This window comes from Cadophora gregata (genome assembly GCF_030347475.1).
Source record: "Cadophora gregata isolate MNR1 chromosome Unknown scaffold_17, whole genome shotgun sequence".
Lineage (NCBI taxonomy): Eukaryota > Fungi > Ascomycota > Leotiomycetes > Helotiales > Ploettnerulaceae > Cadophora > Cadophora gregata.
In genome coordinates this window covers 512,299-526,783 of record NW_026695940.1, presented here as the reverse complement: position 1 = coordinate 526,783, position 14,485 = coordinate 512,299, and the positions used below count along the sequence as shown (strand labels likewise).

At 49.6% G+C, this 14,485-nt stretch overlaps 7 protein-coding genes across 7 annotated transcripts; 2 read left to right on the top strand and 5 right to left on the bottom strand.

The window, feature by feature from the left end:
* Positions 1 to 134: 134 nt before the first annotated feature.
* On the bottom strand, positions 135 to 1,649 carry RRP7 (Ribosomal RNA-processing protein 7). Its single transcript, XM_058499426.1, has one exon. The coding sequence runs from the start codon at positions 1,594 to 1,596 to the stop codon at positions 571 to 573; it is 1,026 nt and encodes a 341-aa protein (XP_058350470.1). The 5' UTR covers positions 1,597 to 1,649; the 3' UTR covers positions 135 to 570.
* Positions 1,650 to 1,848: 199 nt separating this feature from the next.
* On the bottom strand, positions 1,849 to 3,468 carry DMC1 (Meiotic recombination protein dmc1; the record flags this gene model as incomplete). The annotated part of the gene is made up of 13 exons (XM_058499425.1): positions 1,849 to 1,916; positions 1,976 to 2,138; positions 2,186 to 2,386; positions 2,434 to 2,489; positions 2,539 to 2,595; positions 2,644 to 2,680; positions 2,728 to 2,783; positions 2,830 to 2,873; positions 2,918 to 3,018; positions 3,072 to 3,167; positions 3,226 to 3,281; positions 3,330 to 3,366; positions 3,421 to 3,468. The coding sequence occupies 13 exons, from the start codon at positions 3,466 to 3,468 to the stop codon at positions 1,849 to 1,851; spliced, it is 1,020 nt and encodes a 339-aa protein (XP_058350469.1).
* Positions 3,469 to 3,891: 423 nt separating this feature from the next.
* ONS95_005989 (uncharacterized protein) lies at positions 3,892 to 4,326 on the top strand (the record flags this gene model as incomplete). The annotated part of the gene is made up of 1 exon (XM_058499424.1): positions 3,892 to 4,326. One exon carries the CDS (start codon positions 3,892 to 3,894, stop codon positions 4,324 to 4,326), a length of 435 nt encoding a protein of 144 aa, XP_058350468.1.
* A 1,076-nt stretch (positions 4,327 to 5,402) lies between these two features.
* Positions 5,403 to 6,507, bottom strand: ONS95_005988 (uncharacterized protein; the record flags this gene model as incomplete). The annotated part of the gene is made up of 6 exons (XM_058499423.1): positions 5,403 to 5,502; positions 5,552 to 5,684; positions 5,741 to 5,912; positions 5,963 to 6,126; positions 6,185 to 6,196; positions 6,255 to 6,507. The coding sequence occupies 6 exons, from the start codon at positions 6,505 to 6,507 to the stop codon at positions 5,403 to 5,405; spliced, it is 834 nt and encodes a 277-aa protein (XP_058350467.1).
* Positions 6,508 to 8,529: 2,022 nt separating this feature from the next.
* Positions 8,530 to 9,761, bottom strand: ONS95_005987 (uncharacterized protein; the record flags this gene model as incomplete). The annotated part of the gene is made up of 2 exons (XM_058499422.1): positions 8,530 to 9,126; positions 9,177 to 9,761. 2 exons carry the CDS (start codon positions 9,759 to 9,761, stop codon positions 8,530 to 8,532), a joined length of 1,182 nt encoding a protein of 393 aa, XP_058350466.1.
* A 1,668-nt stretch (positions 9,762 to 11,429) lies between these two features.
* On the bottom strand, positions 11,430 to 12,688 carry ONS95_005986 (uncharacterized protein; the record flags this gene model as incomplete). Its single annotated transcript, XM_058499421.1, has 4 exons — positions 11,430 to 11,479; positions 11,538 to 12,293; positions 12,346 to 12,472; positions 12,551 to 12,688. 4 exons carry the CDS (start codon positions 12,686 to 12,688, stop codon positions 11,430 to 11,432), a joined length of 1,071 nt encoding a protein of 356 aa, XP_058350465.1.
* A 250-nt stretch (positions 12,689 to 12,938) lies between these two features.
* BET3 (transport protein particle 22 kDa subunit) lies at positions 12,939 to 13,680 on the top strand (the record flags this gene model as incomplete). The annotated part of the gene is made up of 4 exons (XM_058499420.1): positions 12,939 to 12,970; positions 13,028 to 13,036; positions 13,091 to 13,313; positions 13,369 to 13,680. 4 exons carry the CDS (start codon positions 12,939 to 12,941, stop codon positions 13,678 to 13,680), a joined length of 576 nt encoding a protein of 191 aa, XP_058350464.1.
* Positions 13,681 to 14,485: the final 805 nt, after the last annotated feature.

Sequence of the window (14,485 nt, the reverse complement as noted above, 5' to 3'; positions counted from 1 at the left end):
CAGCAACATTAACTATACGTCTGCGTTTTTTGGGTATATATTTTCTGACAGGATACTACCTCTCAGTCCCCTTGACCGCTTCCAAGGCATAGTTTTTCCACCCTCCCACTCCAGCTCCAAGCCTAGGCGAAGCTTACTCCCATTTTCCTCATATCCCTTTTACAAGTCAGCACTCAAGCCCCATTTTCTCCAGAACAAATTCTTCTCAGCCACGACAAGTACCAAAAGGGAGAAAAAAGCCAGCCAGAAGAACCATTCAGACAAGTTGAGAAGATTTGTTAATGCGGTTTTTTTAGGCATCGCTCCCCTTTCTCATCTCTTCTTGCACCATGCAAGGATTGGACTTGTATGGTGGTGAAAGAGAGGAGGGGAAGAGCTAGTATGGCCCCGCGGAGTCATCATGTTGGTTTTCAGAACTGGGTGTCATTGGGGAGAGGGAACGAGAGGCCAGATGGGAGAAGGAAACGTGTACTGGACATACCAAAGATCCCTCCAAGCCCCAAGCGATTCAAAGAAGGAGGGTAAGAAGAAGCGTCTCACCAACACATATATCTCCTCCATGCTCCCCACTCAACTCTCCGGCCTAAACCCACCCCTCCCCTTCCTCCCCTTCAACTCCTCCACCCTCCTCCTGTCCCCCTCAAACCTCCTAACCAACTCCCCCATCTCCACCTTCCGCCTCTCCCTCCCCTGAAACCTATAGAAGTCCCCCTTCCTCAACACGTCTCTCTTCTCCTCCTCCTTCCTCTCCAACTCCTCCCTCTTCCTCTCCGCGTCCTCCATCCTCGCCGGCCCGCTCCTGCCCCCACGGACAACAGTCACGAAACCATCTTCGTCGGGGACGTTGCGCGTGCGTTTCGCTTCTAGCGCTCTGGATTCTTCGAGAGCGTTGAATGCCGTCATGAATGCGTCGACGTTCTTCTGTAATTCCAGTTTCGAAGGGAAACGTAATTTCTGGTGTGCCAAGTATCGTGCTGATCCTAGAGGCGGTACACCATCTTTCTGCCCTGATCCTGCTCTGTCCCTCGATCTCTCAGATCCAGAGGAAGATATCGTGACGCCTTCACCCCAAATATATATCTCTCTCTCCTTCGATTTTTTCCCTAGCTTCTTAGCAGCTTTCAGTGCACCTTCTACACTTCTCTCATCGACCAGTACAACGACCGCCGTGCTCCCGCTCTTCCTTAACTCACGATCCCATATCTGCGGTAGAGGTAAGTCGAGGCCTTCTGAGCTTGGTGTGTCGTCTCCACGTTTGCGCTTCTTGTTTGGACCTGTGCCGGCGATTGCGAGTGCTGTGGTGGCAGAAGGTATGGGCTTCTTCTCGTGCTCGAAGAATACAGACTCGAATCTGCCGGGGCCGATCAAGGAGTTGAAGGCTGCGCGCAGATGTGCGTATGTGCTATCTATTGGAACATTGACGAGGAAGAGGCTTCGTGAGTCGTTCTCAGTGGGTATCTTGGGTACATGTTGTCGGAGGAAGATTGTGTGGGTGGTTGGCTTAGGATATGCGGGTGTGGAAGGAATTGTGATTGGGAGGATTGTATATTCTCCTATTTGAGACATTGTATTATTATGTGCAGTGTCGAGAATCATTCAATTTATCGTGGTGTTGTGAGCAAGACCTTTGCAGTGTCATGGACTTGGTGAAGCTTTGGTTGCAACTTTTTACATAGCAGAAATTCTAGCCGGAATCTAATCTAATCTGATGACGCTAAAGATCAGAGCAAGGGGTATCGTTTCCAACAGCAACTCCTCGAGCTCCATGATATGCATTGTTAACCTCTCCCATATCAGCAATAATATGCAAGTGTAAAATTACGACCGAAGATATTTGAAGTGTCAATATCAAGCCTTCTCTGGATCATTGATTCCACCAGTTGTGATGATGTAAGTTGCTTCGCGTTCGGGGCAATCTGAAAAAGTCAGTTCGACTTCGACGTACGTTGACTACCATAACGCTCAATCGACTTACCAGGCGAATCAACAATCTTAGCAACACGTTCCTCGCCCCGACCCTTTCGAAGTAGAAGTCTCGTGGTAGAAGCGTGAGCCAGAATGTGACCTCCAGCAGGCTTTCGACCATCAGCTCCTGCGAATAGAGCACTGGCACCAGGGTCCGACATGACCTGGTTTGTCTGTGCCTGTCAACTTGGGGTACTACTCGAAGGAGCAAGAGAAATACCATCAAGACGCATAGATTGAACTCCTCCGCCATTTGTGTTGCACGACGAAGAAACTGGCCAAGGACTTGCTGACGTTCAGAAAGCTCACCTCGACCACAGTAGTCGGTACGGTATAGAGACATGACACTGTCAATGACAAGAAGACGGTACTCATTGGTAGCAAAGTTGGCAGCGAGACCTTCCAGCAACTCGGTTTGCATCTGGTTGCTGTTAAGAGAGATTCTCTCTTCAGCGACGGAGATCTTACCTCGGAATTCTGCGCACGAGCGTAGGCAATGTTCTCACAAGCTTGGTCAGGATCGACTGGCAAAGTAAACAACTAATCATACCGCCATTGAGAATTGATACATACCACCAAATCGTTCGGCGATCTCCTGGATTCTCTCTGGACGAAAAGTCCCTTCGGTGTCTAATAGAATCAGCTGTGTGCCAGCGCCCGCAGACAATCTTGACTCACCGATGTACGCAACCTTTCCTTCAGCACCTCCCATCTCCTATAAATCTGTCAGCAGTGCTTTGATTCAATAGAAATCAGACTAACCTTTGGAAGTTGTGCAATGACAGACATGGTGTGTGCGAGTTGAGTCTTGCCGCATCCTTGCAAATTAGCCACGTTTATTGAGCATGGTCGACCGCCACCTACTAAACTCTCCGTAGACCTCGCTGATACTCATGGTTTGGAAGCCACTACTAGAAATTAGTTGGTCTAGTTTATTCCGCAGATCTTGTACCCATTCAAAGCGGCATCAAGCTGCTTGCTACCAGTAGAGATTCTGACGCAACGCTTGCGCACATGTCCAAGTTCAGCAGCAGTAATGAATCCCGCAGCAGGCTGTACCAGGTTAATCGAGCTTCCTGTGTCATCTCTATATATAATGTACTTACCGACAACTTCTTGGCTGCTTCCTTGATTTTCTCGACCTTGGTATCAGAGAAACCTTTGATCTTGAGGAGTCTTTTCGATGTCGTAGAGATCAGAGTCTGCAGCAATTGAATATCGATAGACATCACCACCTGTGGTGGAGTCATTGAGACTTACCGCGATAGTGTGGATGTTGTTGGCTTTGAGCTTGGTGATATCAGCAGCACCAATTCCTAACCACTTTAGTCCACCACATCATGAGTGGAACTACAATGCCGTACCGTGAGCTTGTATCTCTTCAATGTCGATGATAGTGTCCTTGATGATGTCAGCATACTGTCATGGTCAGAACTCAGGACAGCGGGAACTGACATCTTGCTCATCATCACCACCGCCATTGTAGACTGAACCTGCGGCCATGATGACGGTAGACTGGGTCGAGATGACTTCGGATGTCGCGAGGTAGTGTCAATGTCAGTAGTCTGTGATTAACGATGTATAACAGATGCGTCGCTCGAGGCTGACGAATTGCAGCAGAAAATCAATTGATCTGGATGACAGGCTAAGGGTAATGGCACTTGGTATATCGCACACGTATCAAGCCTCCTCACCACCTTCCGTACCCTCAAGATCAGGCAACAACCACGCAGCAGCCACACAGAACGTAAAACCGGTGATAACGCCTACCAGAAAAGCTGCACCGAGGATTTGCGTAAGAGACCAATCTTGGATAGCAAGATTGATGCCGCTAGGCATTGGCTATCTTCTTCCTGCTGCTGAGATGAGGGGAACAAGACCCGAGCCGAGGTAGATGGATGACTGATTGCTTGGAGATGTTGAGAGATGGAAAGAGAGGATAGAGAAAAGGAATTGGAAAGGTTGAGGGGCAAGGAAGAGAAAAGGAAAGTAGGCAGCGAGACCCAAGACTGTGGAAGCGAGGTGCTAGTACTGCCCAAATTGGCAGGAACGTTGTTGTGCGGAAAGGGAAGGCACGTTCGTCCCTCCAACTTGTCCCGCAAGATGGACCTGACTTCCGTTGAAGGCCACCAAAGTTTGAGGCGTGTTATATGGGAATGGTCCACCACTTTAGGAAAAAGTCCGTATCATGTTCTGAAAGCCAGCTACAGACTTGAAGCAGGAGCACGTAAGCTGGTTCACATCTCGGCTTCTTCTGCAGCGCCTCTCTTCTTGCAGAAACGCGTAGATGATGACATAGTGGATGGCATCACGCTCCTCTCTTCCCAGTATAGAGGACAACAAGCCAGGCAGGAAAAATGAAATTATGGGGACAGGTAGATGGGGCGGTCGAAGACTGCCGTAGGTAAATATACTGGTGATAAACCTAGCCACCACTACGATGGATGAATTCTGTGTAGCTTAAGCGAAAAAACATGAAGAGCAAAGTACGTAGAGACAAAGTCAAAGAGAAAAAGTGGAGGAAAGAGAGAAAATAAACCGGTAAAAATTCTACTCTATTTTCCCTCGACTTCGAAAGACACCCTCCAGACTGCAGGGAAGGGCAGGAACGAAAATCAACGCAAAGAATGCTTTCCAAAACCACGAATCATGAACAAATTGTACTTTGCTTGCGTACTTGAAAAGCTTATTTTCTTTTGGTATTTCTCTCAACGCTGCTTACTTGCTACTTATCAATCGAATGAACGACGGGTATGCTTTGCAATTCCCACCGCCAGCCCGTGCATGCGTGAACTCTTCAAGCCCAGAATCCACCAGCCAACATCACAACCCCCAAAGATAATATGTGTACCGCGTCAATCCATCCTCCCTTTCGATGCATCCCTTCCCTTCCATCGCCCGTCCACTTTATCTCTTCTCTACCTCCATGCGCTTGCTCTGCTCTGCTTCACTTCGCTTCGCATCGCCTGCTGCTTTCCATCCGTGCCTCTCTCTCCTTGTGATTAAAATAGCCGTCGAGCGGTAGGCTGCCTCTATGTCTCAAAACCAAGTCCCAGCTTTCAGCTAGGAAGAGGGAAACAGCACAGCTTCTTTCTCTCCATCAGAACCACAGAATTAGGGGTCGCAACGTCGTTTAGGTGGTATCTACCGGGTTGCCAGTTCGTAAAAGGTAGGAAAATGAATATCCGTGTGAAAAAGCTTTTGGGTGTTCATGTCAGAAAACATGGGAAAAGACCAGGCGCCAGGGGTGAAAACAAGCCGATCCGTGAATGTTGAAATCTCGATTTTTTGTCGCATGCCGAGCCATATATGCAGAACGAGTGGGATGTGAGATCGCATTGTGTCCAATTACAAGAAAAATGAAATCGATGACCAGATCCACGTGTTGTTCGATAGTTCATCGTGGCCTATCGAGCAGTGGAGATCCATGGAAGGATCTATGCGATAGGAGCAATAGGGGCGACGACTGGAGCGACACCAAGATCGACATCACCACCAAGGTCACCATTGGTAGCCTTTTGTGGGCAGTCACGGGAGCTGTAGATGGTCAGTTTGAAGAACAAGACATAAGGACGGGAATAATTACATGTGGCCAGCCTCGCCACATTGGTAGCAAGTCTTTCCAGCAGTGTTGAGAGGACCACCGTTAGGGGCAGTGCAATCTCTGGAGATGTGACCGAGCTTGCCACAAGCATAGCACTTCATGGCTTGTGCCTGGCCTAAAACGGATTCAAATTAGTCTCTCGATTCAACTGAGCTTCTAGGATGGACATACAATCTCTAGCGAAGTGGTTGGGTCCACCGCACTTGTAGCAGGTAGCAGGACGTGGTCCACCAGCAAATCCTCCTCGTGGAGCGAATCCGCCTCCGAATCCACCACGAGGACCACCAAGACCACGGCCTGCGCCTGGAATGGGACCAGGACCAGCTGGGCTTGGGCAAGAACGCTTCAGATTGTCAGCACTTATCCAGCAACATACATCTCCATGTAACATACAGCCAAATGTCCGGGTTGTCCGCAGTTATAGCATCGACCACTGGTACCAGCACCGCTCAAACGGAGAGTTGGGCAATCGGCTTGAACGTGTCCGAGACCCTGGCAGTGGTAGCACTGCTTAGCCTCGGTGGTTCTTGGCAAAGGGCATCCGTTAGATTCGTGTCCTATATATTTCCATCAGAATCGTCGATAAAGCATGCGCTGCACGAGCCAGAATCTTACCGGGCTGTTTGCCTGAGAAAAGAGTTAGTTCGTTTGTCACAGGAAATAATGCGCGGAGGTGGCAACTCACAGTTGTAGCAAAGGCGCTCAGCAGAGGAGCACACTTCAGCATAATGGCCGACATTGCCGCACTTGTAGCAGGCACGACGAGAGAGTGAAGACATAGCGACTAAACAATGAGTCTGTTGGGTTCCATCGTCAGCACAGCACGTAACAAATGCGCCGTCCTCAGTGGTCCACTCCCGAACGATCTTCCTGCATCGGTGAGATGGCTCGTCTGGTCGTCCGGATTGCAGCCATTCCTCAACGCTGGTGGCTGGCATGCTTGATGCAAGAATGAGCGCCAGCGGCGACAGGACTGTTGTTGATTCTGACAACCTGGAGAGCGCTTCTACCAAAGTTCGCGTTGCATGACCAGCATCCGCAAGGCTGCAGCATGCATGGATCTTGTGCGACTTGGGAATGCGTTCGAGATCGATATTGAGGTGCAGGATATCCGTAGGAGGTGTGGAGTAGTCGTACAGTCGATAGTCGAGAGCCACCTCTATTGAACGGATGCAGGACAGATGGATTCACCGTGGGAGTTGGAGCGCCGGCGAGGTGGAAGATTTGGAGTTGGGGGTTCAACTTACATCTTTCTCACTGGCTTCCTTGCCTTTCCTTCCGATGCGTTCTTCTTGAACTGGTGGTGATCCTGCGGGTATCCGTCTTCCTTCTCAACAGCACAGCACTTCTTCCGTCAACCTTCTTCCTCCTTGTACAACGTCGCGAACTGGAACCAAAATCGTCGACTGGATTGATGTTGTTTTGGAGAGGGAGGAAAGGGAAAGGGCAGGGCACCGGCATGGGGGATGGGCTCAGAGTTTTTCGCTTCAACTGCCTAGCCCGCAGCGCTGGACTGACTGGAGTGGTTTGGCGTGAGGACTAACCGTGCTTGGAGTGGCGGGCCAGGTGGAGTGCAAGTCCGACTGTGACTGGGCAGTAGTAGTGGGCAGCTGCAAATCCGATCCGTGTTCGCTCGGGTCTCGGTAGGGGACAAGGAGACAGTTGCAGACAAGACCACAAGACCAAGACACAAGGCCCAGCTGGAGACTGAGCTAGATGGGCAGATCCGTGGAGTCGGGAACTTGTAATTGAAAGGGGCGATGGTACGCTGCCAGCCAATCAATTTCTATAAATTCATATTGCTGTTGATTGCATACAAATTGTCAATCAACTCACCACAAAACAATCTACAATACTTGCGATGCTTCACACCGTCCAATACCGCGTCTGTGCCTCTTGAAATGTCATACACTCACTCGTCAACGAAACGAAACAAACAAAGGGACGGTGAAACCAATACCAAGACACAATTCAAGGGGGTTTTTCCTCTGTGGTCAACTTTCTCTCTTCCGGTGCCGACACTTCTAAAGCTATCGCAAAAGCAATCAACACATTGATGCAGAAGAAACGCCTTTGCGCCACAAACAGGGATGTATAATTGACGTTGGGCAGAACATGACAGTTCGTTCCCCCAGGATCCAGCAGAGGAGATCTTATCTGACCGTCAAAACAAGCGAAGATCTTCTATCTTTGGTAGGATGAACCTTGGGAATTTGCTACTGGTCAGTCGTCACGATCACTGCTATTATTATCTCTACAGCTGTCAATCGAGAAATAATAAAAAACTATTCAGAAGTATATGTCCGAGCTTGAGATTGATTTGAGCTTTAAGACATTCATTCGAAGCATAGGACTATCAAATATAACTTCCGAACACTTATCAGCTGACCAAATGGCCCCCCAAACCCACTGTTCCGTTCTGAACTAATATCTTATTTTGACTAACCCATGACATGCAGAGCAGTCGATGTGCAGCAGCATGCAGTTGTGTGAACAGCCAAGTAAGCCGACCCCTCATGACTACTTCGTATTCTGCCTTAACTCACTCTCAGATTCACAGCAACCAAAGGCGTTGCAAATTCCATAGCAGGCACTTTACACTGTGAAAGTCAAAGCAACGATAAACAGATGGTGTGGAAGAAACTTTTCTGTCTAGCTAGCAAAGCCGCCTGTGGATATAATATGCTCTGGAACCCCTCAGCCTCCTCCTGTGTTCGTTCCAACTCTGTTATAAATACATATACCATCTCGTCTCATTTACGTATACGTAAGACAGGTAAACAAATATCAAGATGATATCCTCTCCCTTTTCCTCCCCCTCACCTTACCCGCCTCATGCCAAAGAACTCCAAACGCCAGACAAAGCAAAACAAGCAATGGTGATCAACACAACACACGCTACATTCGCTAACCGCACTATAAATTACAATTCCCGTCTCACCCCATCACATCCGCTACTATCACCTTACAGGCGGTAACGTGGAAATTCTCCCCCTCTCTGACGGATGAGGCGGTAATGGGACATCGTAAGTCGGGGCAATGGACCTCGGCGCCGCCTCAATGATATACTCGACGCCATCCTCCGAAATATAACTTGGCGGTCTATTTGCCGTCTGCGGTCTCTGTGATTCCACGTCGCCAGTCCCAGGCACACCCCTCTGCCTCGATGGCACAGGCGGGGCAGCCGCATTCCTCTGCCAGAAGATACGATTAGGATCGACCCTGACACTTTCCCTCCATAGTCCATAGGCTGGCGGAGGCAACTTCGTCGCATCGCTTTCGATACCAGCAGCTTCTTCGTCACGTGCAAGTGTTACAGGAATAGGAGCCGCTGGGTTGGCGTAGCCGCCGGGGCCGACCATGGCGGGGAGGGTCTGCGATTCGAGGTCGGTGTCTGGCGGAGGCTTGATGATCATCATGCAGAGACGGATCAGAGAATGGCAGAAGAAGATGGTCGTTATCAGGATGATGAGGATCAGGAGGACATGGAATTCTTGGCTTTCGTTCCGGTTGGAGAGGGCCATTGCCAGGTAGATTGTTAGAACAAGAGTAAGAAACTGTGTTTTGTTAGTGAGTGTTCAAAAGCTATAGCCATGCTTCTACGCACCATTCCAGATATGAAGCAGCTGAGAACTTTTGCTCGTATCTTTCTGTTCTTGATCTTCGGTCCACATAATCGTTCTAATCTCCTCGTCTTTTGCCTCCTTCGTCTTCGTCCCGCATTGGCCAGCTCAGCCAGATGAAGTTCAGCTGGATCTACTCCAACGAATCTTCGTCCAGAAGGCTGATGTGTTCGAGGGAAGACTGTCTCGCCAGAAGCTTGGCGGGTATGTTGTTGTCGTAAGGAGCTGGCAGTGACAGGTCGAGAACTAATAGGCGCAAAAGGATGTCGAAATGATCGTGGCGAAGCCAATGGTCCAGTTTCCCTCACTGATGCCAGGGAATTTGATCGAGATAGGTACGGGATGTGTAGTCTTGTTGATGGCAGACGAAGCTCCTGTAATCCAGGTGTCTGCCGTGGGGTCTTTGGACTTTCTGGAACTTGATTCCTCCTCGGTGTCCCAACCCTCGACCGTCCATTAAACCAGCCATTCAGCCCAGTTCGCAGACTCTCAACCCTCGATTGAGGCTGCAAAGGAGCAGTCGACGACGACCGTCTAGGTCTTGGCTCGCTCCGCCTTCCTGAAGACATGGCGCTTGGCTGTTGAGATGTGTATGGAGGATCCGCCGGGGTATCCAAAGTCCCAACTTGTAGTAATCCCAAATATTAAACGGTCTTTCAAGAAGGGTTCGTCTGTTATGAAGTGGCCTGCTTCGCGTCCAGCACGAGGTCCTCCTCGCGTGAGGTTAGACCGATCAACACGACCGGATCGCTCGTAGCTTCAGATGCATCAGGGTCGAATGAAGTCCGTGTCGAAGTTTATACTGAGGTTCCTCGAAGATCCACCGAAGACGTAGCCAGCGATCGAGAGGCCAAGGGGCTCGCGAATGGACCAAGGAGTATCGGTCAAGTAATTTTTGCAGCAGCGACTCAGTGGCGAGTTATGATGCCTGGAGCCAGCGCCAGTGAGTGGTTGAGAGGAAGTCGTTTGTAAGGAGATCCTAGGAGCACAACCAAGAGAATGAGGGTTAGGTTCGAAATCCGAAACAAGCAAGCAAGTGTTGTCGCTCGCCCGCGGACGATTCTCCAATGGATTAGAAACACAAATACAAAAAGAGGGTGAGATCAGAAGAGAAGAAGAACGACTGGAAGACTGGACAAGACTCAGTCTCGCTGCAGATGCGAACGAGTGAGGTTTGCTGGAAGGGCGATGATGTTACTCGAGCAGAGGGAAAGCACCGACCTGCTGCTGGCACCACAGACACAAGGAGAACAAGCAGCTGCGACGGCCAAGGGGAAAACAAGAGAGAGACGGAGGATGGAGACGATGGTTTTCAAGACCCTCTCATCCACTCACCGTGCGCATGCATCTCGACCGATCAGCCTGAAGGAAGCAGAGCCAGGAGGTTCTAACCAGGGGCAGGCACATGCTTGAGGACATCAGGGGCGTCGCGATACCATAGGAAACCCAGCTTATCTGAAGCAGAACAAGGTTGTGAAGCTCGCTGATGTTTCAGCACGGCGCCGAGCAAGGCTCGGCCAATCAAAAGCACCTAATTGTGACGCTGGACGCGAGAAGACGCTCAGAACGGAATCATCGCCATTTCGCTTTTTGATGGCTGCGAAGTATTTTGGGCGAAATGAACCGAGGCGTACGGAAGTAAGAACAGAAGCAGAATTTCTGGAGTTGCTTTCGCGATCAGACGGTATTGCTGGGCAAGAACTGAACTAGCGAAATTGGCGATTGGTTCACTGCACTTCACCTCGGGTTTCCATCCTCAATTACGGGTATACACCTGTTCCTGCATGGTTTCTGCAGTTTTGTTGGTATTGGTAAATACTGTACATACAGATTTTGACGCCAGCACATTCAGCCAAATAGCACCATGTCCTGTCGATCATTGTCGTCTAATCTATCACCAAGAACGATTCGAAGTGTCCCGCACGCCAATTGGTGTAATCGAAGCTAACGACTGGCTATTAATGCATAAATCGCTCGCCGTTTGAACTTGAGGCTCTTGCTCAATGAGATCCGCTCCTCAAACAAGGGATGCCGTTCTTACGGCTGCTCGAGGCCATAAATGTACAACGCCACGACTCCATATTTCCCATTACGCCGTCGCCTCGTCCGAGTCCCTACGTAACGCAGACGCAGACCCAGGAAAGCCCTCAATCCACTTTTGTGCGCCTTTTCGGCCATCCCTCGCGCCCGGAAAGGTCATGGTAACGCAACCTTATGTGCGAGAGGCGAGGTGGAGCTCACTTCAACTCTCCCAAGAGGAGTTTTCGATCAGATGATCCAGAAAGAACTGTTGATGATTTTAGCTGTATCCACTTGACCAGTTTCATACCACGAGGAAAACTTACCGATCGGATCCGAAGATGGCGAAAGTTCCGCGCAGTTCACTGTTCCCTTATGCCCAGGCAACTTGTACATGAGCTTTCCAGACTCGCTATTCCACACCACAACAGTGCCATCACCAGCTCCTGCTGCAATTCTTTTGCCGTCAAAGTTCCAGCTGGCGCTAATGAGGTTGTTCTCCATACCAGCAGGTGCTCCATCAAAGGTTCGAATGTGTCGTTCTGTGGGTGCAAAAGGTCTGATATCCCAAGTCCGTACCGTCGAATCCATCGAATTTGAGAGCAGTGATTGGGAATCTGGTGAAATCCGGAGGGAAGAGATGGTGTCGGTATGTCCAAGCATCGAATACACAACAGATTTTCTCCTCATATCCCAGACCTTGATGTCATTGTCGATACCACCAGAATAGATCTCGTTTCCAGCCTCCGCCAAAGCTACCGCTGTAATAGGGAAATCCGTCTCGATGAAGTCGACTGCTGATTTCGTTCTTGGGTCCCAAATACCAATGCATCCATCATCAGATCCACTGATGAGCAATTCCTCTCCTCTCTTGCTGATATCCATTGTGTTGATGATCTCCTCGTGTCCAACATGCCTTCGTATCCTCGTGCCAGTCTCTAAATCCCAACTCGCCAGATGCATATCCGCTGAAGCAGAAAACAGTACTCTCGAGTCTCGCGACCAATGTAGATCCATAATCGCACCTTTGTGACCTGTCAAAGTGCCATAGTTCTCGCAATTGCCAAAAGTTCTCCAGAGCACTACCATCCATTAGAACATTACCCTGCCACATATTAATGGTCCTAAACTCACTGATAGTACGGTCCATTGAACCAGAAGCAATATAGTTGCCATTCGGGTCAAACTTTGCGCAGAATACCTCTCCCGAGTGACCAGACAGTTCCATCACTGGAGCTTGCAAACCTGTTGTCCGAGGCACCTATTCCACGCGCATTAGCCATAAATCCTCTCAAAACATTCAATGTGAAATTTTTCATAGTCTCTGAGCGTTACATACCGCCTGTATGAGCGCGCCATTCGCAGCAGACCCATTGACCACCGCTACAGCCTTGTTGTTGTTGCCCAAATTCTGCTTCTTAACCACCATCTGCGAGTTGCTGTAGTCGCCCGACGCGGGCCGTTTTTCTGAAGCCATGATTCCTGGGATATTAACTGCTTCTCAGAATGTCGGAGGCTGCGTTACGAAGGAGATGTCGTGGTGGTGATTGGTCTCGAGTCGCAAGGTCAGGAAGCTCTGGATATTTTTTGGCAGGTCGCGCTAGTGACCTCGCAGCCTCTCGCTCGGAACATTGACCTTGCCTGCCTTGTCCTGCCGCCTCGTCCAAAACTCCCAGCCTACAAACCATACTCACAAATCACATAAGCCAGTACGCCAATACTAAATCATGGCTTCCAAAGCTGCTCGGATAGGAGAAGAGTAAGACACTTCCCCAGCGATCAATATCCTCAAGGACAATAGCTGACACCCCTCTAGAGTCTGGAAGTGAGTCCAATACAATTCCGGCTATGCCCTCCTCAAATCTGACCCAGAAACCAGGAGTCGGGTAGACAAAGTCAACGCCGAGTTGGTAACCCTCACATATGGCACGATCGTAGCACAATTATGCAAAGACTACGAAAGCGATTACGTCGAAGTCAACAAGCAGCTGGATAAGATGGGCTACAACATCGGCTTACGGCTCATTGAGGATTACCTCGCGAAGTCCAATACCATGAGGCGATGCTCGAATTTTAGGGAAACGGCAGAAATGATTGCGAAAGTATACACACCTCGTTTCCTGATGTTGGGGCAGAATAGCTTATAGTCTTGATTAGGTTGGATTCAAGATCTTCCTCAATATCACCCCAAGCGTCACAAACTGGACAAGCGACAGCAAGCAATTCTCCTTAATATTTGAAGAAAACCCCCTAGCCGACTTTGTGGAACTGCCAGACGACGGACGGGCACAGGACGAGCTATGGTATTCGAACATCTTCTGCGGGGTCCTGAGGGGTGCATTGGAGATGGTGCAGATGCAGGTCGAGGCCCATTTTATCACCGACGTATTGAGGGGGAACGATTCGACAGAGATGAGGATATCTCTAATACGGTACATTGATGATGAGATGCCGGCGGACGATGAATAGGGTTGCATATTTGGAGTTGGAGGCGTTCATAGATTTGGAATGGGTTGGGATGGGAAATCTTAAGCGCAGCGCTGCCACAATCGAGGAAGGAAAAAACAGCATTTATTGTCTACGGACTTTGAGCAACTGAGCTGTGTAATCTGTATGAAACCAGAGACATAGCAATTGCTTGACTACTCGAAACCTCAGGTCCGGGTACCAGAATGGCAAATCCAGTGCCCTACAATGGATGATAACTTGAGGCACTCGCCCTTTTCTCTTGTTGACTTGGGAGAAAGCTCACAATGCCTGTCCAGCCAGGTCTTCTCTCCAACACTAGGGATTCTCTAAACAATATAGAATGCGGCAAGTCTCTGGATTTCCACAAAAAGGATGACCAGGCGAGTGTGTCTCTTTTATCTATGCTCCTTTGTCCAAATTCTGCCATTATCTTCCTCCAAACACTACAGTTACTTATGCACTTCAATCGCACTTCACACAAGACACCAGTGGAACCAAATGCAGAGCAAGTCGCTAGCAGTCCAAGCTAGCACATTCTCCTCCCATTCCTCAGCCACACCATCATCCCACGGCCAACATATCCACACCGCAAGCAAAACCTATCGAGCCTATCTACCAACACGAGAACACTTTATTGTGTTCAACAGCCGATCCCTCGGAAAGTTTCCAGCCGCGCCAACGACTAGGTGCCGTAGAGGCAAAGCGCGTGCTGCATACTGTGGGCGAGGTGAGGCTACTTTGGACGGCGCATGCTCGGGCTATGATCCGCGCCACTGCCGTCGATGTCATCGATCGGAAAAGGTCT

Coding starts and splice junctions, on each gene's coding strand:
- RRP7 (XM_058499426.1), bottom strand. CDS start 1,596: ATGATTCTCGACACTGCACATAATAATACAATGTCTCAAATAGGAGAA.